The sequence below is a fragment of the Alexandromys fortis genome, unplaced genomic scaffold (assembly GCF_014885135.2).
Source record: "Alexandromys fortis isolate MF-2015 unplaced genomic scaffold, M_Fortis_MF-2015_v1.1 scaffold_6, whole genome shotgun sequence".
Taxonomy (NCBI): domain Eukaryota; kingdom Metazoa; phylum Chordata; class Mammalia; order Rodentia; family Cricetidae; genus Alexandromys; species Alexandromys fortis.
Window position 1 is genome coordinate 20,330,795 of NW_026067902.1, and position 24,476 is coordinate 20,355,270.

General features: G+C 51.5%; 2 protein-coding genes across 4 annotated transcripts in view; one reads left to right on the forward strand and one right to left on the reverse strand.

Annotated features, from left to right (window-relative positions):
* The window catches only part of Bub1b (BUB1 mitotic checkpoint serine/threonine kinase B), an 89,477-nt gene extending 84,898 nt beyond the window's left edge, over positions 1-4,579 (reverse strand). For 2 of the 3 annotated variants that reach the window (XM_050134106.1, XM_050134105.1), the window contains exon 1: positions 3,725-4,578. The gene's annotated coding sequence lies outside the window, so the exon portion shown is untranslated. Of the gene's footprint in view, positions 1-3,724 lie in introns of all 3 variants that reach the window. The other variant, XM_050134107.1, reaches the window with a different exon arrangement.
* Positions 4,580-4,830: 251 nt separating this feature from the next.
* On the forward strand, positions 4,831-24,293 carry Bmf (Bcl2 modifying factor). Its single transcript, XM_050134092.1, is given in 6 exon segments — positions 4,831-4,881; positions 4,883-4,954; positions 5,324-5,453; positions 7,464-7,760; positions 9,200-9,360; positions 22,967-24,293. Coding segments are annotated over 6 exon segments (813 nt in total). The 3' UTR covers positions 23,069-24,293.
* Positions 24,294-24,476: the final 183 nt, after the last annotated feature.

Sequence of the window (24,476 nt, forward strand, 5' to 3'; positions counted from 1 at the left end):
TTTCTATATGTAGCTTTGGAGCCTGTCCTGGAACTAGCTCTTGTAGACCAGGTTGGCCTCAAACTCAGAGATTGGCCAGCCTCTGTCTCCCAAGGGCTGGATTTAAAGGCATGCACCACCACCACCGGGCTAAAAGCCATTTTCAGATGGAGAAGATTGGAGAAGATAACCTTAAAAGTACCCTCTCCAGCTGGAGTCCTCCATTAAGATACTTTTTCGTCTGCTGGGTGTGGTAGCACATTTCTGTAATCTAGCACTTGGGGGGTTGAGGCAGAAAGATCTTGAATTCAAGATTAGCCTGAGAGACAAATGGAGACCTCGCCTCAAAAAAGCAAGAGTCTGGAGTATTTGGAGTTGAGGAGGAGCTGACTGCCATCCACGTGAGGCAGCAGATACAGGAATTAGCCAGAAAAAAGAGGGGAGAGATTAAGAGATAAAAAGAACTGTGGATAAAGAGGAGGGCAAGTTCAGGATGGGAAAAAAAGAAAACAAAAAAACAAAAAACAAAAAAACCCTATCCTCAGTTCCAGAAGATTTTATGGGAATATAAAGGAAGAATGCAAAGTCAAATGTAGTTCCTACAGGACTCGGACATCATCCCAGAGACATCCACCTGTGTTGACGGTGCCTCGCGTTCAACAACAACATGACATGACCCAGACCTGTGGGTCACTGATCCTTGAAAGGTATATATGTAAGTGGTTGGTAACTACCCGGAAGTTCCTTCCGTCCTGTGTCCCTTGTCCATTGAGGATTTTTCTCTGAGCCTATAGGATCTCAAAGTGGCTCTTAGCTGGGAAAGTCCCTTCAGCCAGAGCCCACTCTGCCCATCAGGGCCAAGCTTAGAACAGGCACTAGAAAGCCCTACTGGTCCTAGACAAATCCCTTCCCTATGACAGACTGTACAGTGTTTATGCCCAGTCGCCGGCACCCACAGAGTCGGGGCAGGGAGCAGGAAACAGGGTGGCAGGCAGGAGGATGGAAGTAGGAAGTGAAAATGTGCCTCAGAGAGGAGCCAGCTGCTGGGCTGCTTCCTGTGGATGATGCAACAGCTTCTGCCACAGGTGGCCAGGGGGTGACTGTGGTGGGCGTGTCCACAACTGACAGGCTGGGATTTACCTCACTAGGCTGCCCCAGGCATTCACTTATTCTAGGGACAGGAAGGTGGTGTGTCTGGGTGGAGGCAGGGCTTGCTTGCCTTCAAGGCAGACGATAGAGCCAACTGTTTAAACCAAGGTGCCATTGTTCACCTGCTGTTGTTGCTGGAGAAATGACCTGAGTTTGCATAAGTGTAGACTAGCTCAGCCTTGGGTAGTCAAAGATGGAACGAGAGGCAACTTATACCATTAGGTCTGACTACCTGAGCGTGTTCTCATGGTAAGCGTTGGTTTGGCTATACTGAAGGACCTGGGCAGGACTGGTAGCCTCTTGTAGGCCTTTGGTTTGAACCCCTGCTGTGGCCGGCTTTACTCAGAGGTCAGCATGGCGAGGACTTAAGTGTGCATGTTGGAAAGTTATCCTCATCCTTTTGGTGCTGGTGATGGGAGCAGAACCCAGATCTGATTCCTTGTCTGGGGTTCATTCTATTCTCCCTAACGGCAGGTGGGCTTGGAGAGCACGAAGGAGTGGGGACATCAGACCTTTCCAGATATCTCTATGCAATCAAAGGCAAAGCCACTGGAGAGGAAGCTCAGCTTCCCCAAAAGCGTTATTATTCTACTGCTTGTCTAGTTCCAGCGGTATTTGTTTGTTTGTTGCTATAACCGGCTCCTGTCCCTAGTGTCTGTCGTGTGCCCTGTGTGTAGTGTCGGAAAGGGTATAACCTCAGTAACCCCAGGACAGCATGCCTGGGCTTTAAAACCCACGCTCCCCAGTGATCCAGTTACTGGAGCTCCAGAGCCCATTCCCCTTGCGGGGAGGGGGGCGTGGATCAGTGCGGAGGGATCCCGCAGAGGATAGGCCTCATCGTTGCATCTCCCCCACATTGTCCAGAGGCTCCTCCTCCCTCTCAGCCTCCTGACCAAGGCTTTTCTCTGGGGACCCGCTTGGCAGTGCCAGCATCAGTCAGCAGAGAACAAACTGGAGTGAGAAGGTGGAAAGGGAAGGAGAAAATTGCCCAAAAGGCGGATTGCTATGCTGTAACGACTTGCGTTCGCTCAGAGCCCAAAGGCTCGCGTGCCGCGCAACTCCTCTGCTGCTGCTGCTGCTGCTGCTGCTGTGCATCCGGAGACTCTACCCGAATCCCCAGCTGGCAGGTCCTGACATTTGCTCTGTCCCAGTGCTGCTGGAGGAGAAAGGGCAGAGGGGGAGGGGTCTTCTTTGACAATGATGAGTGGTGGGAGTGAGGCTCCCGACCTCTCTGACCTCTTTATCCCAGACATCCCTTCTCTGGTCTCTCCCACTGGAAGGCTGGGCCTCTTGCTCTTTGACCCTAAAGGTTCAGGGTACCAGAGACCAAGCCACCAGTGTCCTTCAGAAGTAGCCTGAGGGAGCACGTGGGAGAGAGGGCCCAGAAAGCAACACCACAAGAGGGTCTGAGCCTCCTCCTACCCTCCTGCGATGCGTTTAGCCAGCCTGAGGCACAGGCCCCAGGAGAGCGTCAGTGATGAAGATACAGGAAAGGATCCAGTGTGTGAGTAGCAATGGAGGATTCCTCATGCTTTCCTGAGCCCCTGGTCCTTCACCTCCCAGTATGTGGCATGGGTCCTAGGTCACTCTGACCCTCTGACGGTCTCCTGTGACCACGCCTCCTGGGGAAATATGTACCTCCTTTTGGCTCCAGCATGTCTTGCTGAACATCTATCAGTTCCTGGCCAACCTTGACCCTCCTCCCCTCTGTCTCTCATCTAGGATTAAAATTCTCTTACAGGAGCAATCACAGACCACAGCCCTCTGGACACCTGCTTCATTCTTTACTTTTTTCGGAGGAATTTTGAGGAAACAGGAAATAACAGATAGTAAAGGCAAAGGGAGCCTGGGGTGGTGGTGCATGCCTGTGATCCCAACTTTTGGAAGATGGAGGCAGGAAGATCAAGAGGTCATCTCTGGCTATACACAGTTTGAAGTCAGCTGACTACACACAAGGCACTATCACAAAAAATAAAAAGGAAAAAAAAGGGAAAAAAGAAAGGGAGAGAGAGAGAGAGAAGAAGGAGGAGGAGGAGGAGGAGGAGGAGGAGGAGGAGGAGGAGGAGGAGCAGCAGCAGCAGCAGCAATAGTGGCGCAAGCCTTTAATATTAGCACTTGGAAGGCATAGCTCTGCGAAGCCAGCCTGGTCTACAGAGTGTGTTCCAAGAGAGCCAGTGCCACACAAAGAAACTCTGTTTCGAACCACGCCCCCTACCCCCCCCCAAAAAAAAAAGAAAAGAAAAAAAGAGCTGAAGATGGCTCAGCTCAGCAGTTAAGAGAACTTAAGGACCCAGGGTTTCGTTTCCAGAACCCACGTGGTGGTTCACACCCATCTTTAGCTCTAGTTTCAGGGGATTCCACCTCCTCTTAGGACCTCTTTAGGCATCAGACACACACTGTGGCAGGGATCGCTTCCTTTCCCTGACTTCTGCTCCCCCTCTGCCCTTCCTCCCCTTCCCTCCTCTCAGTGTTTTCCCTAAATTCATCTTCTGGAAAATCTTTGCTGCTAGCCCTCTATAAAATACAGATTCCTCAGCCTGGCATTATTCCAGGGGCACCTCTGCAATCTGACCCAAACCCACCTCCCCACACTTACACGTTTAAATCAAGGTGAGCATATCAAAGAGTTTGGTGAAGCGGCCTGCCCCTGCTTCTTGGACAAGCTTTCCAGATGAGTGCTTTATTCTAGCTTCCCGCCTCTCTGGGCCTGGGCTGTTATATTTGGTTTTCACTTAATGAAAACTTCTCAAAAAAAAAAAAAAAGAAAAAAAAAGAAAAATTCTCCATTCTTCTAGGCTTGACTCAAAAATCTTTTCATTCTGAATTTTTCTGCACCCATCAGCCATCATTATCCTGAAAATGATCATCATTCCCGCTGCTTCCCGTTATTCGCAGGCGTAGTAGAAGCTCACTGAGGACAGGCACCGGAAGTCTGGCACTTAGTCCAGTACCCGGCACATAGTAGGTGTTCAAGAAATGTGCAGTCCTCCTTGGATTGACCATAGTACATGGGCGGCGTTTTGCTTTCCAGGCCCACGCAGTTTTCCGACGCTACCACCAAGTATGTCGGCTGCCCAAGCTGCCCCTTTGATCTCTCCTCTGCCAGAATCTTTTTTCGCCGTGTTCTTGCCCAGTCCAGAAGAGAGGATGTGGGTCTCTCATAGCACTTGTTGAAACCAAATGTCATTTGGTTACAGACACGTACACACGTGTTCTCCTGCAGCTTTCTTCGGACCCGCCCAAGCAGGCGAGGAGGCGGTTTTTGTTTTTGTTTTCTTCACTAGGGACCGACAACTCGTTTTTTCCCCCACTACAAGTTGCAAGCCGCTGAGAGCTCCTTGCCGCCTTCTGAACCGTCTTTCTGGAAGCCCCGCAATAATTCAGCCCATTTCCAAGTAGACAAAAGTCACTTTGGCGTCCTGTCCCCCCCCCCCGCCCCCCACCTAGTGGAGAACCCAGGGGCTCTCTGGTGCTTCTGGGGCCTGTCTTTGGAACCGAATCTTCACCCGACACGGCGCTCCAATTGCGCTTCTAGCGAAGGTCAGAAATGCGCTCGGCCCCTTATAGTGTTTCCAAGGGAAGGTTCGTACATTAGTGACCGTCCCTGGCAGCTGCCCAGCCTGAGACTTGGAGCTCCACTTGTCATTGGTCAATGGTTGGAGTGACGCGAGGAGGGGCGGGGCCTCATCAGCTGTTTGCGGGATGCCCGGAGCGGGCGTATTTTGGAAACAATACCGCGCGGTGCGCCGTGGCCCTCCTCCCGCGCCAGCTCGCGCCTGCAGCAGTCGCTGCCCCAGTTCGCGCCACCGCCTCCCGCCGCAGCCCGGTGAGCGCCCGGGCGGCCGGGGGCCAGGCGGAGTTGGATCGTACCTCCTCTGGGAAGTGGGGAGCGGAGTCGCGGGGGGCGTGGGGGCCCGGGAAGGGTTTGGATTGTGGGCATCTGGGGTGACCATGAGGAGTTGGAGTGCCGGGATGTGGGAACGGGGTGCAGAGCACAAATTTGGGCGTGCTCTTCCAGGCGGGGCTTGCGGGAAACATCGGAAACTAGTACTTAAGAGTAGGTGGGCAAGTGACCCTAAGATGCACTGCCAAGCGCCCTGAACGCTCTGGCCTCCGGGTCTGACTCTGGGGTGGGGCCGTGAGTTGTGGTGCATTTTGCCTCCCTGCGGAGTCTGAAGGGTCCTCTTCTTAACAGCTGGAGTTTGCCCCCTCCTTCCCAATCGAGCGTGGGCACCAAGCCCCCCGAGTGCTCGTCACCCTGGACCCTGGCTCAGAGCCCTGGCATCACGACTCGGAGGCTGAGACGCTGTCCTGGAGTCACCCAGGTGTGTGTGCGCTCGTGTGTTCTGAGATTTTAGTCACTATCGAGCTACTGCCAGCTCCTATGAAGAGGAGGAGTTTTAATTGAGCATCCCAGTTGGAGCTCTGAGGCTCTGGTATGGCTTCAGCGGACTTTAATCCCTTTGCTAGGAAAAAAAGCGTTCTCTGACTGTGCTCTCAGGAAGTGCCCTCTTCCTATCATTACCACTTTAGCTCAGGGAAGCCGAGGGTTTACTTTTCCCCGTTTTATATGGCTTTGCCCAGAACCCCCCGGAGGCTCGCACCAACCGGAGAGCCACCTGCAGTTCTTGTGCGGAGTGGGAGAGGGTCTCTGCGTTTTTCAGAATCACACTCTCTGTCTGCACCTCCCCCACTGTCCAGTCTAGTTTAGGGTTGAACTTTGGGGCTTTGCTGCGAGGGGGAGGGGAGTGATAGGCATCAAAAGAAACACCAAGACAATGACGCCCACTTGTGATTGGTTCTGGAGGGTCCCCACTTTGGTTGGGATTGCCAGCCTGCGGAGAAGGGGTTGAGGGACAGGAGAAGCCCTGCTAGGTGACAGCTCTTGGTCCTTTTATCTGGGAACTTGATTTTTCTGTTGCTGATAAGTTGGTGTTCCCCCTGACCAATTGGAACAATATCCAAAGATCTCTTCTTTGCCATCCTAGCAGGCATGGCATCGTTCTCCAGGGAAGAGAGCAGAGAGAAATGAGACTTCAGTTAGCTCAGGGATGGGATGAGGTGGAGGGAAGCTGAAGCAACCTCACAGAGCTCGCATTTGGGAAAGGAAGGTTTCTGAACTTAACTGAGATTTCTTTAAAGGCAAGGATTTAAAAAAAAAAGGTTTCTTAAAAAACCCACAAACCACTTGGCAAGACCCTGGGGTGCCAGACCTCCTTGAGAGTCTCTAGCTGAGTCCGAAGGTGACAGAATTTGTTTTTGCATCTCCTTGACCCTTCAGGTGCTTGCCACTGCTTCTGGTTGCCCCACGGGCATGCTTGGAAGCTCGAGCTGCTGGGTGACTCCAAGGGCAGAATTTCAAGAGCCGTCAGGTGGAGCGTGAGGAACTTAGCACCGAGAAACAGCCCTATGGTGTAGGCAGTGAGAGAGTGCGCGGCAAGCGGGCGAATTTCACTTCCTTCTGTGAGGCACGTTGTACCTATCTCAGGTTCAGCTCTGGCAGGAGAGGGAGGCTGAGGGGATGAGAATTTGAAGTCATGGAGATTAGTGGGTAGAGTTAGCTGGACACTTTGCTAGGGGCTGATCCCACCCTGTTTAACCTGTGGTGGGCAGACAGCTCTGCTACACTGGAAGAGAGCTGAGCCAGGCAGCTGGAGTGACTAGCTTCGGTCCCCTGTTCCAGGACACTCTCACCACACCACAGAGCCTGTTTGTTGTGTTGTGCAAGGAGGGGTGGAGATGTGCAGGAGGGTGGGGCTTAGCACGTTAGGAGGGAACCTGGCGGCTCTACAATTGCTGGCTTTTGTTTTTGCTGCTGAGCCTGGAGTTCAGCTCAGACTTAGGCAAGAGCTTGGAGGTTCCTCCTTAGTGTGTGTGTGTGTGTGTGTGTGTGTGTGTGTGTGTATACGTGTACATACATATGTATATTGTGTACACTTTGTACTGTTAGTCACTGTCCCTTTATGTGTCCCCCACAGTCACTTATAGAGATGAGTCTTGCTTATATTTTCCCAGGTACCCTGTGGTAGCCCCTGATCTTATCCCTTGCTTACAGCCCTCAGTGTCAAACTTTGTGACCCACCAAGTCAGAGGGGGTGGGGCAAGGTGACTGTGGTGGGTGCAAGGAGGAGATATGGAGGGGTCCTGACCATTGGGGTGGTCCACACTTTAGGGGTGATTATCACCCTTGGCAGTGTTTTATCACTGGGTTGTGTATCATCAGAAGCTAGCTTGGTTCCCTCAAAGAAGAAGAATGGGAGAGGAAGGAGGGAGGAGAATCCTTGGTCTGGCCTCAGTAGGACAGCATTCCAGATGCTTCCATTGTTCTCTGACAGGAGAGATGGAGCCACCTCAGTGTGTGGAGGAGCTGGAAGATGATGTGTTCCAGCCAGAGGATGGGGAGCCAGGGACACAACCTGGGAGCTTGCTCTCTGCGGACCTGTTTGCCCAGAGCCAGCTGGATTGTCCCCTCAGTCGGCTTCAGCTCTTCCCCCTCACCCACTGCTGTGGTCCTGGGCTCCGGCACATAAGCCAGGAAGACAAGGCCACCCAGACCCTCAGCCCAGCTTCCCCAAGCCAGGGTGTTATGCTGCCTTGTGGGGTGACAGAGGAACCCCAGAGACTCTTTTACGGTGAGTGCTCTTAGCCTTAGAGATTGGGGGAAACGAGGGGACTTTCCCTTGCCAAACCTGCTGGTTACTAGTCCCTTCCCCAAACTGAACAGCCAGGGCTATCTATCGATCCTTCAGCCTTCTTCACCTTGCTTGGGCCCCCAAAGGACAAATTGCTCTGCTCCTTCTGTTGCTTCCTGGAGGGATCCTTGGGTCCATGCAGTCTCCTTCACATCCTCATGTCTTTTCTGTGGCTCTGCATTTTGGGCCCCGGTGCCGATCTGTCTTTTACGGAGTGGAAGGACTATTAACTGTGTGTCCCTGTTGACACTCAAGGAAAAGCCCAGCCAGTTCTTATACGGAAGGTTCCTGAAGACAGAAGGTGGCTTTGAGTTGTCACTTGGGACTTTCTGTGCTTGGAAGGGGAACTGGAGAAAGAGGTTGGGCCTGCCTGGGCTCAGCGCCAGAGGAGGGGCTATTCCCAAGGCTAAATCAGACAAGACCCCTTCATTTGTGGGCTTAAATGGTTTGTTTTATGAGAAATCTGCCCTCCTCTGGCAAAAGGGCAGGATTAGACACTTGGTCTGTTTTCTTCTTTTAGCACACTGGCCTGTGGAGGGAGGGTAAAGGCTCAGAGGTCACCCTGCTGTGTCTGCGGGAGGAGACTGAGAAGCCGCTGCGCTTAATCTCAGAGGGAACTGCCCATAGGGCACTTCTGGAAAAGCAGTTCTGGCAGGAGTCTGAGAAGCTGGAGGAGGCCTGCTTCGGGCTGGAAGAGGGAGGAGGCAGGAGGTGGCAGGCGCCCCCAGCGGCCATTCTGGTGCCAGCACGCGGTGAGCCGACTTGGCTGCTATGTGAGCCTCAGGAGTTTTCTCATTGGCTTTTCTGCTGCTCTCTCATCTTGAGTGCTGAGCCCAGCTTTCCTTAACTGTACTAGAAAAACGAAGACACTTTTTTTTTTTTGGTTTTGTTTTGTTTTGCTTTTCTCTGCTTTGCTCAGCCCACGAACTCTGGAGAGTTTTCCCAGAGAAAAGCTTCAACCTGCCACTACACGAACAATACATCGAGGTCAAGTATAGCTTGATAAATGACAGATTATTGGCGTGTTTGTCATTCACATTAGCACCTGCGCTATGCTATGGTACTGAGAGTGGAGAAGAAGGCAGGGTCAATTTTCTTGTCTGTTTTTCCAGTGTGCGTGTATGAGTGTGCGTGAGTGATTGAATCTAAACCCTCGAGTGTGTTAAATATTCAACTACTTCTAAGCTACACTCTCAGCCCTTGTACCAACTTTTATACTCTTGGGCAGCTCTCCAAGTTTGGCAGAATGCCCTGGTAAAGGCAGGCAGGCCGCTTCCCCTTCCTTCTATCATAAGGTTTACCAGTAACTCCAGGTCTTGCCATGGAGAAGATGGGGTAGGGATAGAAAATGCTGAGCTGTGGCTCCTCTATCTTTGCAGGCAATGCTGGCTACAGGCTTCCTCTCCCTGCCAGTTTCCCCGCAGGCCTGCCCCTTGGGGAGCAGCCCCCTGAAGGACAGTGGCAGCATCGAGCGGAGGTACAGATCGCCAGAAAGCTTCAGTGCATTGCAGACCAGTTCCATCGGCTTCACATGCAGCAAGTAGGCCTGCGGGGTTGGGGGGGGGCGGGGCTTGAGACCGCTGGGGCTGGGAAGCCAGGGCCCGCCTTTGTCCTCTCCGTCAGTTACTCTGGAGGTGCCAGGCTTCAGGATGTGTTTCAGAGTTTTGGCCTTGGCTGCTGTCCTTATGATGGACTGGGTAGGCGCAGTTAGATGGGTACTCTTGTCCTTGAGAGCTCCAGCTGTCTACTTAGCTTCACGAGAGGTGAGAGAGATACTGCGATCCCTCCCTGCCAATGGGATGGTTTCCTGCAGGCTGTCAGGACAAACTCCCCAGACCCAAGTTGGGGGCTTGCCTCTTGGAGAAGGCTGAAGTGAGCAGTTGGGGGTGTGCCTGGCCGAGGAACAGTGGGAAACCGGTAATCAGTCCTGAGCTGGGGCCTGAGTTGGGGAAAGTGGTAGAACCGGTTGAAACCTGACACTTTCCAGCTGGGGAGCCACTCCTCACTGTCTGCGTCTGGGAACCCAGGCCCAGGACTCTGGAGATTGTACCTCAGAGTCTCCCCAGACCTGCGACCGGCGGCGGGGCGCTCTGCCTGGTGCTTGGCCGGCGGCCTGGCACCAGCCCCGCCAGGGCGGAGCATCGCGTGTCAGCCGAGCATGTGGCAGAGTCCATCAACAAAGGCGGCGGCTGGCAGGCTCGTGCGTGAGCCCGTTGTGCCATGGATGGGAGGCTGCCTTGCTCGACAGCTCAGCCACCGGCTGTGCTGGGCCCCCAGGTGCTTAACCCTTCCCAGACTGGCTGGCTTTTTGGATGGCTGCCAAGGCAGGGGCAGAGCCTGAAGCTTGTTCCTTGCTGGTACAGATACTACCTGGCAAAGCCACAACACAGAAAAATGAACACAATCTCTACCTATAGGACTGTGTTCCTATCCTAGCAGCGTGTGTGTGTGTGTGTAGATCACAGGAACAAATAACTATCAGGGTTGGGCACAACTGGGATTAGATGAATAACTTCAGATGACCAGAACAGTTATTGGCAATAATAACTTTAATAATAACTTGCGAACAAACCATGGCCAGCGGCAGTGGGTGGAGGAATTGACCTTGAGTTTTCTGAGAACAGGCCACGGGGCATTATTGGTATACTTCTCTGTCAGGGAGCCTGAGAGAGATTTGGGGCCACAGCTGTTTCTGAAGGGTTCTCCCCAGCCCTTAAGTGATGTGGACAGAGGGTGGCCCTGTGCTTAGGTTATAAGGGGGCCTGGCTAATTGCTGTGGCAAAGCCACAGTCTCCATTCCCTCTATGATTATATTGTACAAACTGCCATCCATGTGTGGATGCTTCTGATTCTTGCTTTCAGCCTCTTGGCCTCCATCCTGCCCGTTTAATCCACCTTGGTTGTACAGTCCGTGGCGCAGCCCAGCTCACGCATGGCGTTTGGTCCTAATGCTAGCGTGGGAAGACCCAGTGGCTGTACTCTAGCCTACTCATCTAGAGCACATCTGGAAGACATTCTTCATTCACAATGACCTGGCCTCTTCAGCAGCTGTGTCCTGGATAGTCCCCTCTCCGGTAGTGCCCTGACATATTGGAGACCAGGCTAGAGGCCTCTTTGCTGCTCACCTAGGCTCAGGAGGAGACCCTATCCTGAGGTCTCCTGTAGCAGGCTTTCTTGGGCTGCCAACCCCCAAATCATGACACGAGACTTATTATTAATTATGAATGCTTGGCCTTAGCTTTAGGCTTGTTTCTAGCTGGTGTTTATTTTTCTATTTTTCTTTTTTTAAAAAAATGATTTTTCAAGACAGGGTTACTCTGTAGCTTTGGCGCCTGCCCTGGAACTAGCTCTTGTAGACCAAGCTGGTCTTGAACTCACGGAGATCTGACTGCCTCTGCCTCCCGAGTGCTAGGATTTAAGGCACATGCCACCACCGCCTGGCTCTAGCTAGTGTTTTTAAAACTTAAACTAACCCATTTCTGTCAGTCTATGTGCTGCTCCAAGACTCATTTACCTCACCTATATACTGTCCCTCCTGTTTGCTGCTTCTACTTCCTCCTTGTCTGTGTCTGGCTGACTGGGCCACAGCTGGCTTCTCACCCCCCCACCCACACACACCCCAACCCCATTTTCTCTCTGTCTGCAAGCCCCACCTATTCCCTCCTTTGCCTAGCTATTGGCCAGCCAGATGCCTTAGGCAGGCAAGGTGAAACAGCAACACATTTTTACCTAGTTAAACAAACACAGCCATAAACAAAAGCAACAAACCTTTTCATAATTAAACAAATTCAGCATAAACAAATGCACCACTTTTTTACATAGTTAAACAATTATTCTACAACACAAATGCAACACATCTTTCCATATTTAAACTAATACTCTACTCCAATACAGTGGCCCCTGCTCTCTGCTAGCTGATACCTTTCTCCTGGTTTAGGGCTGCTTCTTTGAGAGCACAGGTCAGTTCTAGATGAGGTGCTAGCCTCTCGTCCAGAGCGCCCCCAAGAGGTTAGAAGGAGAATTGCATGAGTGTTAGTTGCCCTTTAGTCCTTGTAATAGACTTCAGTGATGATGATGATAATGTGGAATCTCAGCCCAGGCTGCCCACTAACTCACTACGTAGCTGAGGATGGCCTTTAACATAAGACCCACCTCTTAACTGCTGAGATTGCAGATTTGCACCATTGTGCTCTATCTTTGTGGTGCTGGGGTCCAAACCCAGGGCTTCCTGTATGCCAGGCAGGCACTCAGCCAACTGAGTTCTCCCTCTAGTTGTTACCACTATTTCTCTTCTCCGTTTCCTGCCCAGGAATGACGCAGATACAGGGTGGCATGCTGGCAGACGGGGTGTATTCATCGTGGATGAGTATCATGGGTCAGATGGGATAGGGTGATAAATGACAACACCAGACTGCCCTGGGTGTTAGTTTATGTTGGCCACATTCCTTCTCCCTCTGTGCCATTTCTTATCTCGCCGTGTTTCCTGAGGAGGGTGGCTCCCCCAGTGGCTGCTTCAGAGTGGCTGCTCTGGATTCATAGGCGAGAGTCTGTAGGCAGACATCGGCAGGTGTTGCTCACTGCGAGTTCCTTGGTTTCTAAAGCAGTGAGAAAGATAGAGGCAATGTGAGTGGAGGTGGAACCTTCCTTCCTTCCTTCCTTCCTTCCTTCCTTCCTTCCTTCCTTCCTTCCTTCCTTCCTTCCTTCCTCTGTCCCTCCCTCCCTCCTTTCCTTCCTCCCTCCCTCCCTCTTTCCTTCCCTCCCTTCCTACTGGGCTTGGGTAGGTGTGACAGGGACTTGCTATGTAACTTAAACTGGCTTCAGTCTCCCTGAGTACTGGGATTACAGGCACGCACCGCCATGTCCAGCTTTTTCAGACTTCCCTGTATATTTCACCTTTTTCTGCTGGGTCGGAGGGAGGCTCCTGTTTGGCTTCTTTCAGCTGACAGGCTGCAGCAGGGATCTCTAATACCATGCTGCCCAGGGTATCCTCAGATTTGGGTTCTGAGAGGATGGCCCCTCCGGTTTCTCTGTGAAGCGGGAGGATCAGATTCAGTTCCTGACAAACTTGCAGCTGCCCTGGTTCAGAAGGTTGGCGCCTCTGTTGTCCCGTGTTCTCTGTGAGTAGCCCCTCCAGCCACTGTGGGCCCAGGGACAGTCGGTACCTTGTCTCCTACCCTGTGGAAAAGCCTGCTGTGGCCAAGTCTAAAGGGATATTTCTAGAGACTGTTGAGAAACTCACAAAAAGTAGCTCCTGTGGGCCCTTGAGTAAGTGAACAGGAGGTTAGGGTTCTTTATGTTGGGATTTTCTTTCTTTCACTTGGCCCGTGAGTGACTCCATTCAGAGAAAAATCAGATTTAGAAATTCCCTAAATAGTAATTAGATACTTTGGAAAATGAAATCTAAGGAAACTTTCAACCCCTTGTTTGAAACCAACTTCGTTTGTATTATCAAAGGAAGGATGGTGGACTTCCAAGCGGGTCTGGAGAGAATTCCCTTCCTGTCACTTACACAAGCTGTGTGTTTATGAGCGGATCATTTTACAGGTCCAGACCTCAGGTTCCAAAGCTAACCTTGCAGAGTTGCTGTGAAAGGCCTTTGGGAACGGTAATAAAAGCACTACTGGCCTGTGCTTATAGCTCAGGTGGGCATTAGAGGCTTGCCTAGCATCCTGGAGGCCCTGGCTTTGATACTCCTGGCTGCAAAACAAAAACAAAAAAAACAAAAAAAAAAAAACAAAAAAACAGAAGGAACTATGATTGCTTGGAGAGTTGAACACATGCTATTAGCAAGGGTGGAGCAAGGCAGAAGGATCGCAAGTTCAAGGACCACCAGGGCAACTTAGTCTCACAAAGGAAGCTGTACATCAGTGGGAGAAAGCTTACCTAGTACGTGCACACATACACCATGAATTTGGCATTTTGTTTGGGCCTGACTTTATAATTCTTGGGGAGCTCTTTCGGAAGTTGTACCCAGATTGCTGTCTGCATGGTTCATCGCCTAGTGGCTTCTCTGCCCAGCATCCTGGATCCTTTGTTCTGGGAATCCCTGACTGCTTTCTGACCCTTAGGATGCTCTCCATGTTGGTGAGTGGTTTTTCTGGAGCAGAGACCATGGCTAATGAGGTCACTCAGGCTCTAGAGAGCAGGGGCCCCAGAGATTTGTCCTAGAGTGAAAAGTGCCCCCAGGAAGCCATCTTCTGTCCCAGGAGTAGGAGGTCTATGCAGGACAGTGCTAAGGGAAAAGTGAGACTGGGGGAGGGGTCGCTGCAAGCCTAATGTTCGTGAGAGCCTCTGCTGGGGCTTGGGGGCCCTGTGTTTGCTCTGTGGCTGGCTCTGTTTATATCACTCGCTATATTTAGCTTCTGAGTCATCAGCGTGGCAGACTGGAGGCCGAGTTCCCCACACACTCTGCACCTGACTGTTCTTTCTTCCAAGAGAAGGCCTTCTAGTTCCGGGCAGTTCATCCCTCTCTGCCCACCAAGGCGGGCCATAGGGATGGGAGTTAGCTTTGGTGTGTTTTCAGGGTGGGGGGTGGGGGGGAAGACAGGCCTGGAGGAAGCACAAAGAAGAATAAAGAAAAGTGCCTGGTTTGCCTTTTGATCCAGGCCTGGCCAGTCAAGAGGGCACATTCCATGACCGCAGCAAGAACAGTCTGCCTGTGTACCGAGAGGAGGGTTCCAAGCCTTTTCCTTGCCCAGTCTGCCTTGTCCTGTCCAGCAGACCGACCCCATACAGGAAAAGAACAGCCAGCTGCAAAGGCTCCAAGTTGAGAATGAGCCTGGGTGGTGTGTGTGTGTGTGTGTGTCAGTCTCCATAGCTGTGTCTCACAACTGGCTGCCCCTCCTAGTCCCCTCCTTCCCTCCTCGTTGACTGAGACACAACCACATCCCTCCAGAGCACTTCAGAGCTTACCCAGGGTCTGTCTGAGATAGAGGGAAACTGAGACACTGGAGGGAGTTGGGTCAGGATGGAGGGTAGTTTCCTCCTCCAGGTTATGGAGATAGGCTAGTCTCCCACATTACTGTCTCCTGCCCAGCCTCTTGGCCCCCAGTGGCCGGATCCAGTGACTTCCAGTTGGGTCAGAGGACTCCCCGCCACCCCGGCCAAGAAGTGGCTGTTCTAGGCTGCTCTTTCTTCCTTGGCAGCACTGACATCCTGCTTGTACTGATGCCTGTGCTGAGAGAGCCCTTGGCAAGGACTGCCTTTCCCTTTCCACTTTGCTCTGTTGCTAATCATGGGTGTCTGGGCAGGGCCTCGCTGGATCCCTGGATGACCCTCTGGGTGTCAGACCCCAAGTCAGCCTGAAAGCCTTGAAACCTGAACCCAGCTGCCTCTGGCTACTGTGAGCTGTCTCAAAATAGGAAAGCTGGCCTGGGCAGGAGCTGGTGCTTGCGGGGCAGAGGCAGGCTGGCGAGCAGAATGTGTCCAGGCTGCTCGGTGCTGCCACCAGGCCCGAGGGCGAACGTATAGTCTCTCATTTCATCAGCAGAGCCCTTGTTTTCTCGAACACAGGCTCAGAGAAGCCAAGCACTGCGCCTGAGTTACTCTCTAGTGGCTGCAGTCAGAGTTGCGACGTTTAGGTTGACTCTAAAACCATGATCCTTTCCACTTCACCATTCCTGCTTCTTGGCAAATACGTGCCAAGAGGGCAAGGATGTGATGGGGCTGTCATTTATCACAGAGAAATCCTGTCTCAAAAACCAAAGGGGGGGAAAAAAAAAGAACACTGGTTACTGTTCTAGAGGACCGGGGTTCAATTCCCAGCACCCATACGGCAGCTCACGCCTGTCTGTAACTCCAGCTGACACCCTCACATGATACTTAATTCTGGTCTCTTGATTTCTTCCTCATTAGGTTGTAAAGTAAGTGAGAACAAGATTATTCTGAGCCACCTTTGAATCCCTCATAGCTCGTAGCTCTCTGGGCTCCATTGAACCTCGATGGCTTTAGCAAAAACACCTTCCCACCTTGTGCAGTGTGGAATTTTCCTAAGGTTGCCATATCATTGTTCCTGTTCTCAGCCACAGGCTCTTTCCTTCAGCCTTGGCCTGGGGTAGTTTCACAGTGTGATAGGAGAGTGAGAAGGGCCAGTGTGCAGACCCCTCTGAGACACAGACCATGCAGTTCTGCATTTTGAAGTAAACGAAGGTGGTTTCAAAACATGGTCTGAGGTCCTAATTTCAGCCAGTCTCTCGTTCTGTTTGATCTCCAGTTAGCGCTGCCTCTAAAAGGGTTCTTGTTTTCTGGTCCACATCATCCTTTCTGAACAGTTAATGATCTGGAAACAATGTCTTTAAGCACACTGGGGAGCGAGCAGTTCAATGATGGTTCTCTTTGCACAGGTAATACTATTTGCATAACGTGAGTAAACTCTGCAATTTTATATATATTTTTTATTTTTTTATTTTTTTGTTTTTTTTTTTCGAGACAGGGTTTCTCTATGGTTTTGGAGCCTGTCCTGGAACTAGCTCTTGTAGACCAGGCTGGTCTCGAACTCACAGAGATCCACCTGCCTCTGCCTCCCAATTTTATTTTTTCTAAGACAGGGTTTCCCCATGTAGCCCTAGTGGTTGTTCTGGAACCAACTCTGTAGATCAGGCTGGCCTTCCCTGTATAGCTCTGGTTGTTCTGAAACTGACTCTGTAGACCAGGCTGCCCTGAACTCAGAGATCAAAGGTCTGCACTACTGTGCCCAGCTGACATATATATATATATATATTACTATTTTTGTTTCAGGCTCATTGGTATTGTGCCTAGATGTATGTCTGTGTGAGGGTGTCAGATCCCCTGGAACTGGAGTTACAGACAGGCATGAGCTGCCGTGTGGGTGCTGGAAATTGAGCCCCAGTCCTCTGGAAGAGCAACCAGTGCCCTTCCTTCCTTCCTTCCTTCCTTCCTTCCTTCCTTCCTTCCTTCCTTCCTTTCTTTCTTTCTTCCTTTTCCTTTGGTTTTCGAGACAGGATTTCTCAGTGTAACCCTAGCTGTCCTGGAACTATCTCTGTAGATCAGGCTGGCCTTGAACTCACAAGAGATTCACCTGCCTCTGCCTCCCAAGTGCTGGGATTAAAGGAATGCTCTTAATCTTGCTGAGCCATCTCTCCAGCTCTGATACTGCAATGTATTAAGAAAGAAAAGTTTTGTAGGACTGGAGGCAACTTAGAAGTAGAGTGCTTGCCTGACATTTCCAAGGCTCTGTGTTTGCTCTCTAGCACTGTAAGTAAATAAACGGGTTCTTGTATCAGCTTGTATGGCTGTTTTGCCTGCATGTATCTCTATACACCACATAAGTACATGCTTGCTGCCCTGCATGTATGTCTATAACCACATGAGTGCATGCCTGCTATCCTCAGAGGCCAGAAGAGGGCATCAGATCCCCTGGAGCTGATTATGAGCCACCATGTAGGTGCTAGGAATTGAACCCAGGTCTTCTGCAAGAATAAGTGCTCTTAACCTCTCCAGGCCTTTTCCCTCCCTCCCCCCTCCTTTTCTTCCTCCTTCTCTTCCTCCCTTCTTCCTTCCCTTTCTCCCTCCTCCCCTTCCTCCCTTTTTAAAAAGAATAGCTTGGGATTCTGAAGTCAAGGGTTTGAGTAAACTCATCATCAAACTTGCTTAGGGTGATTTTGTGGAGGCCTTTCTTTCTTCCCCATCCGTAAAACAAGGTTGGTAGCACCCGCCTGTCCTGTGACCAGAGGAAGAGATCTGAAAACACTTTTTTTCTCTGTGATGGTACAAATTGCTGTTTGGTAAATTTGCTTTTCAGATGGTAGACCTTTTGAAAACCTCTTCTGATCCTTTGGGCGACTTAGCTCTGCGGGAGCTTCTGGAGCCCTGGTGACACTTGAAGCCCCCAGAGGGCAGGAATTGAATCTGAACTGGGAGAGGCTACGGGAGATTCTTATCCAGAGAGGGCCAGGAGCATGCTTTGTACTTAAGGCAGAGGCCCCGCGGGACCAAACAGAGTTTGATATGTGTAATCTAACTGTGTCAGATAGTACAACTAGCTAGATTTCACTCTGTTTCTCTCCCCTCTCTCTTTGCTATTTGGCCTCTCCCAGACAAGAAGCTAATTTATCACATAAGCGACATCTCTTCCCCCTGGGGAAGACTAGGCAGGAATCCTGGCCTTAGACAGGGGGTGGGGGTGGAGGGGAGGGTGAGGGGAAGGGTGGTCCCAGGTCCCCTTCTGCCATCAGCCTCCTGTGCACAGGTTGGGATGCACGGTGTGGCTTCCAGCTTCCCTCCTCCACTGGACCAGCGACCAAACATTCCGTTGTAGTCCCTTGTTCACAGCGGGGCTTTAGAAACTTGTCTGTGATATCTGCCCTTCCCGACCATAGCAGGGAAGAGAGATGGACCCCGGTTGCTCTTTTAAACATTTGGGTTTTTGCTTATCTGTGCCGTGGAGGTCAGAACAACCTGCAGGAGTCTCTCCTTCCACTATGTGGAGTCTGGGGTTTTTTGTTTGTTTTGAGACAGCCCTGGGTGGCCTGGAACTTACTATGTAAACCAGGCATGCGGAGATACACCTGTCTGTGTCTCCTGAATGCTGGAATTAAAGGCAAGGCGTGTGCTGCCATGCCCCGTGGGTTCTAGGAATTGAACTCAGACTACCAGGCTTGGCGGCAGGCACCTTGATCCACTGAGACATTTAGTCAGCCCCCTTGAACATTTGCTATTTGTTCCCTCCACTCTTGGGTTTAAATCTTGGTGAGTGTGTGTGACGGGGGGGGGGGGGGGGGGGCTTTGGGGTGTTTCATTCCCTATTCCCAGTCTCTCATCTTTGGGTCTGCGAGCTCCCAGCCTGAGGCACACATGCCCCGCCTGGGAGAGCTGGGCCCTGTTCCAGGGGTTTGCCCTCAGTGATGGATTTGTATGCTGGGTGCTGGGCCACGTACCTCAGACTCAGAGGCCCGCAGACTTTTTCCTGGTTCCCCCTTTCTTCTCCCTCCTATGGAAGGACTGGGCTCTCTGCTGTTTTGGTGTCTTTGTATCCTTCTTCCTGTTTGCTAGAGGCTGACTTCCTTCCTGCGCTGTTTCTCTCTGGCCGCCTTGCAAGTCCTTTTTCTTTCCTTTCTCATTAGTCTCTTTTGTTTGACTTGTAGAAATATTTTGTTTATTGTTACTCCTTGTAATCAGGGTGCTCTTTGACTCTTGGTGTGTGGGAGCTTGCTTTCCATTTTGGGGTGTGCAGGAGAGACCTAAGTGCAGTCTTCCAGGCTTGGTTTGTGTCCTGGGAGTGTTCAGAGTCCCGGGGACAGGCTCCAGCCCTCCCTAGCCAGTGTCCACGCCTGCCTGGGCACTACTGGGGTGGCTGAAAGGACCGAGTGCTTGGCACCGTGCTGTATTCCTGAAGGCAATTGCGGTTACAAACTCTTTGGGGTTGGAAAGTACCTCAGTGGTTTCCAAAAGCCTGGCTTTGGCCTGGCTGCCACAGAAGCACCTGGGCAGGATCTATGTCTGGCTTGGCCACCAGGGCAGGACATTGGTTTAATGGAAAGAGGTTAAAAGGCGCTGAAGAAGGTGCCAAACTCTGAAGTGTTTTCTTCTAGGCTCTAGGATCACTAGCGGCTTTTATATTCTCTTTTGGAAGGACTTGTACTTATATTTTATGATGGTTTTACATTGAATATGTATTGCTTTTATTATTTAAAGACATGATAAATTTTCCTTCTGACCTTCCTTTCTTCCCTCCCTCCCTCCTTCCTTCCCTTTATTTTTGTAATACTGGGGATTGAACCCAGGGCCTCCACGTGTGCTAGGTAAGTGGTCTACCATTGAGCTATGTTCCCATGTATGCTAGGCAAGTGGTCTACCATTGAGCTATGTTCCCAGTTGATTTCCACTTTAAAAAAATACTTTCGCTATTTTTAATTATTTATGTGTGTCTTAGTGTAAGGGTTTTTATTGCTGTGAAGAGACACCATGACCACAACAATTCTTATAAAGAAAACATAGAGGTTCAGTCCACTATCATCATGGTGGGGAGATTGGTAGCCTGCTGGCCGAGGTGGTGCTGGCTACATCTTGATCAGAAGGTCACAGGAAGTTGATTGACAGTCACACTGAAGGAACCTTCCTTGAGCAAAAGATAACTCAAAGCCCACCCCCACAGTGACACACTTCCATCAACAAGGTCATGCCTCCTAATAGTGCCACTTCCTTGGGGGGACATTTTCTTTCAGACCACCGCAGTGTGTTTATGTCTGTGTGGGGTTAAGTGCATGTGGGTGTAGGTGCCCTTGGGGGGTCAAGAGAATCAGATCCCCTGGAGCTAGAGTTACCAAACATCCACTGGTACGGGTGCTGGGAACCAAACTTTGGTCCTCTGCGAGAGCAGCGCACACTCTTGACCACTGAGATATCTAGCCTGTCTGCCTCTTGATGGAGTTTGTTCAGTATGGAAGCTCCTGGGCCCCTTCCCTGGACATTCTGATCCTGTTGGCCTGGGTGGGACTGGGACACTGATCTTGTGACACAGTTGGGTTCAGAAGTTGTGGATCTAATAGAGCGCTGGTGTGTTTTCACAAACAGGCTAATGAGGGATCCAGCCTTAAGCCAGACTCCGATGCCCGATTGAGGCCCTAACTCCCTCCCTTAGTGCCTTCTTGCCAGGTCAGGAGCCCTGAGAACTCACAGGGTGGCCTGGCTTCTGCTCAAAGGCCAGGCTGTATGCACTACCATCTGCACTCAGGCTTGGCCCTCCCCTCGGAAGTCTTCATCCGTCCCGACTGACCACCCACCAGCTCACAGATGCTTCTCTGACTCTAAAGGATGGGGTGAGATTGTTTCCTTCCCCCACTCCCACAGGACCTGGGAGCCCAGGAAGTATCTATCCTCTGAGCAGATGACCTCTATGGACGGACTTGGGGAGAAACCAAGGCATATGGAGATAGGATTGGTGCAGGTAGTGGACAGTGGCATCCTGAGCGCCTTCCTTGGCCATCTTGCTGTTTTGAGATGGTGTAATGAAGGGATGGATGGCGGGTCTTCTCTGACACAGTGAAAGATGGCTGATGACACATAGCGTACAGTGATCGTAGGTAGGGACGTCACTCTGGGTTCTAGCCCATCCATGCCACTTACTAGCTCTGGGATAGCTGGGTTAGATCTTTGGTTATCTCATCTGTTAAGGGCATGACAACAGACTCATTTCATAGGGTTTAGGGAGGTGATGGTTTTTTACCCTAAATAGAAGAATGCTTTTTATCCTGTGCTATACCCCAAACCCCCAAATCCTGGGTATCTTGTTGAAAGTGTGCATTCTGACTCAGGGGGTCAGCATTTCTAGTGAGCTTCCCTGGTGGTGATGCTGAGGCTGCTGTCCTGGGGACCACACCTCAGGAAGCAGAACCGTAGAACCCTCAGTATAGGACCACCACAATTTGTTGGAAACCATAGTTGCTATTGTCACTGGGCTTTGTCAGACAGGTACCTGAGGAGACTCACAATGCCAGCAGACCGGCCTCTCCGACTGCAAGAATTCATCTTTTCCCGGGGTCTCCTGTGCCACTCGTGACCTTTGCACCTGTCGTGGGCAGCAGCTGGGGAGGCCTGGTGGAGGGACCCAGCTGCTGCAGGCCTGGGTCTCTAGCTCTGCAGCTGAAGTTCAGGTCGCTCCACTGGAACCAGACTTGGTTAAGCTGCGCGTGCTTCCTCTTTTTTACTCATCTTTGTTTACAAAACAGGAGGAAGCCATCAGTCTCCCCAGCGCCTGCTTGCTGCCAGGCTTCTCTGTGGCACACCCGCTTCCCTTAACCCACTATGCCTCCGATCTGCTCGCTCGTTCTCCACACTCCACTCCACCATTGCCGTGGACGTGGTGGGGGGTAGTCTGTGTCAACCTTAGCTGGACACTACATTTCTCTTGGTGACTGAGGGCAGTGGGGAAGGGACTCAAAACCTGCTTGGTTCCCTGGTGGAATCCTGGGGCTGGATGGAACTTCAAAGCTCCCAGAGTCCAGGAAACCTGGGCGTGTGACCTGCTTCTCTTTCTGACTTACTCTACAAGCCAGTAGGAGTTGCCTGGTAGGAGCTGATGGCTAAGGTTAAAGACACCCTGAGGGCCCCTGCGACCCCCACCCTGGACACCTCACATAAACTTACTTGCTGACTGGGCCACTGAAGGACTCTAAATCCAGCCTGGGCGGGCCCCCTCTCTGCACAGGAGGCTTTTATCCCCCTGTCCACTAAGAACCCCACGGAGAGGCCCCAGCCTATCCTCCTCCCCTGGCAGACAAGGAGAGAACAAAGGCCGCCTCTTCCAGCACTCCCTTGTCCCCTCCAGGCCTCTGCTGGCCTCTGGGAAATGGTACCTGTGTGGACAGGACACCAGCCAGAAACCTTTGTGCTTCTGACCTCTGAACTTTGCCTCCTGGCTTCCCAGCCTGACAGTAGGACCTGGGATAACCTCCAGAACTGGTGCGCATTCTTTGTTTTTGTTTTGTTTTCAAGTGTGTTCTTGCTTAACGTTTAATTGGCTCCAGTCAGTAGGAAAGCGCTCCAAGAGGGATTATTTATGGCTTACTGTCAAAAGCGGCTATAAAAAGGGCAGCCCAGAGCTGGGGATGCTGAAGGGGGAGAGGGCGGGCTCTCTCTCACACAAGTGTGTGTGTGTGTGTGTGTGTGTGTGTGTGTGTGTGTGTTTGTACTGGATGAAATCAGTTTTTTGCTGCCTCAGCAGTGTGGTTTAAATTGAAGATTAACCCTTTGACCTTCACAGTGTCAAATCACTTGCAGATGGAGCCCCCCCCCCCCTTCCCTCTCTTGTTCTCTGTGTTCCTTTGGAATGGGGGAGAGGGAGGGACTTCTTGTCTTTCTCGCTCAAGCAAGATTGTTGTTCATGCAGCTGAGGTTTGGGGGGCTCAGGAGCCAATCTGATTAAAAGCAGTACTTGGCTAAACTCTGGAAAAGTCCTGCGAGCGGGGGAGAAAGTCTGATCCTCCTGTTACCGTTCACACAGCCTAGCTGAGTGTTTCCCAAACTGCAGATGTCTTTGGAGTTTGGTCCCGTGTCCCCCTCCCCGGTTTGCTAGCCGGCACAACGGTGCCAGTCTGAGATCTGGCAATGGGAGCTTGTTTGGGAAACAGTAAGGAACCCGTGGTCTAGGCTGGTGCCTGGCACCTAACGCTCATCTCTTTCCCTTACAGCACCAGGAGAACCGAGACCGCGCATGGTGGCAGGTCTTCCTCTTCCTGCAAAACCTGGCCTTGAACAGAGAAGAAAACAGGGAAGGCGTGGGTCCCTGGTGAGGCTGGGTGGAGGATGAAGCACCAGAGTGCAGTCTGGAACAGGACAGACATCTGGGAGGACGGACGCCATCTTGTCAAGTTTTGTTATTTTTAACTTTTGTTTCCTGTTTGTACATACAACATACCCCAGTGAGATCTCCTTCCCCTGTTCAGAACCTGCACTGGGAACGGGGGCTTTGGTCAAACACTGTTGAAGGAGAGGCGGCCGTGCCTGCTGGTGGAGTCCCAAAGGCTCTGACGGTGACCAGTTGGTGATGCTTTCCGGGAAGTAGACTGAGGCTTTCCTACTGGAGCTGGTTAAGAAATAGGAGGTCAGGTTAGACTCCCAGTGTCACCAAATGTGTCAGCCTTCCCTCACGCCTGATGGAAACACAGCTCTAACCCACCAGGACCTTGCCCGGGGTATCCTGGCTAAGAACAGCAATGCCTTGCCTAGCCAGCCCTACATCTGGGTTCCCACTTGGCACAGCCTGTGCATGGGCTCAGGGATTCTTATCCAGACCCGTCACCTCCAGCAGACCTCAGGGAGGGTCGGACTTCTTTAAGAACCTCTCAAAGGTGCCTCAAAATGGAATCAAGCTTGACAGGTCTCAAGTCTGACTTGGTTCCCCCATGGAAGACCCTTGATTGGTCCCAAGGTGCAAACTACTGCCACCTTTGCTGGCTGGGTGTCAACCGTGTGTGAGCCAAGTCGCTGATCAACCATCCTGTTGTGCCCGGGAGCCTGTGCCTTTGTCGGCCGTTTTCAAAAGACCCTGCCAACTACTGGACTGGATTGGACTACCACCTCAGCAGCCGCACTCCGAGATGGGGTGCGTTCACAGGGGATCCACTGATCAGTCAGTCCCAGGGTCTGACTCTTGGTTTCCTTGGAAACATGTACCTCCTCCCCCTTATCCCCATCCCTTTTTCATACCTAGTAGGATACAGGAAGAAGCTGGCACAGTGACTTTGCCAGCTGAAAGGTGACTTTTGAACAACAGACAATGTTTAGAACATGGAGCTGATAGAGCTGGGTACACATTTCCTATCTTCCTTCAGCTTCCAGCCAGGCCAGAAGAGAGAGTTCCTGAACCTAGCCGAATCTCAGCTTCCTTCTCTCCCTGCTGTGGTACTCAGGGAGGAGACTTAAAGTGCTGACCTTCATCACAGGGTGTCTCCTAACCCAATACCTGGAGATCAAATCATAATATATATATATATGGAAAGACATTGGTGCTAAAGACGAGGCTCAAAGAAAGGTGGCTTTCCTGAGTAAAGAAGACTCTGGGGTCGTGCAAGGAATTTGCAGGAGGAACTCAGAGTAGAGCAAATTGAGCAAGCCCAGTAACTCTCGTTTCTGTAGAGAGGTGGGGGTGGGGCTTCAGTCCTGTAGGAGGGCCACTGACCCCCTGGGTGTGCACAGAGT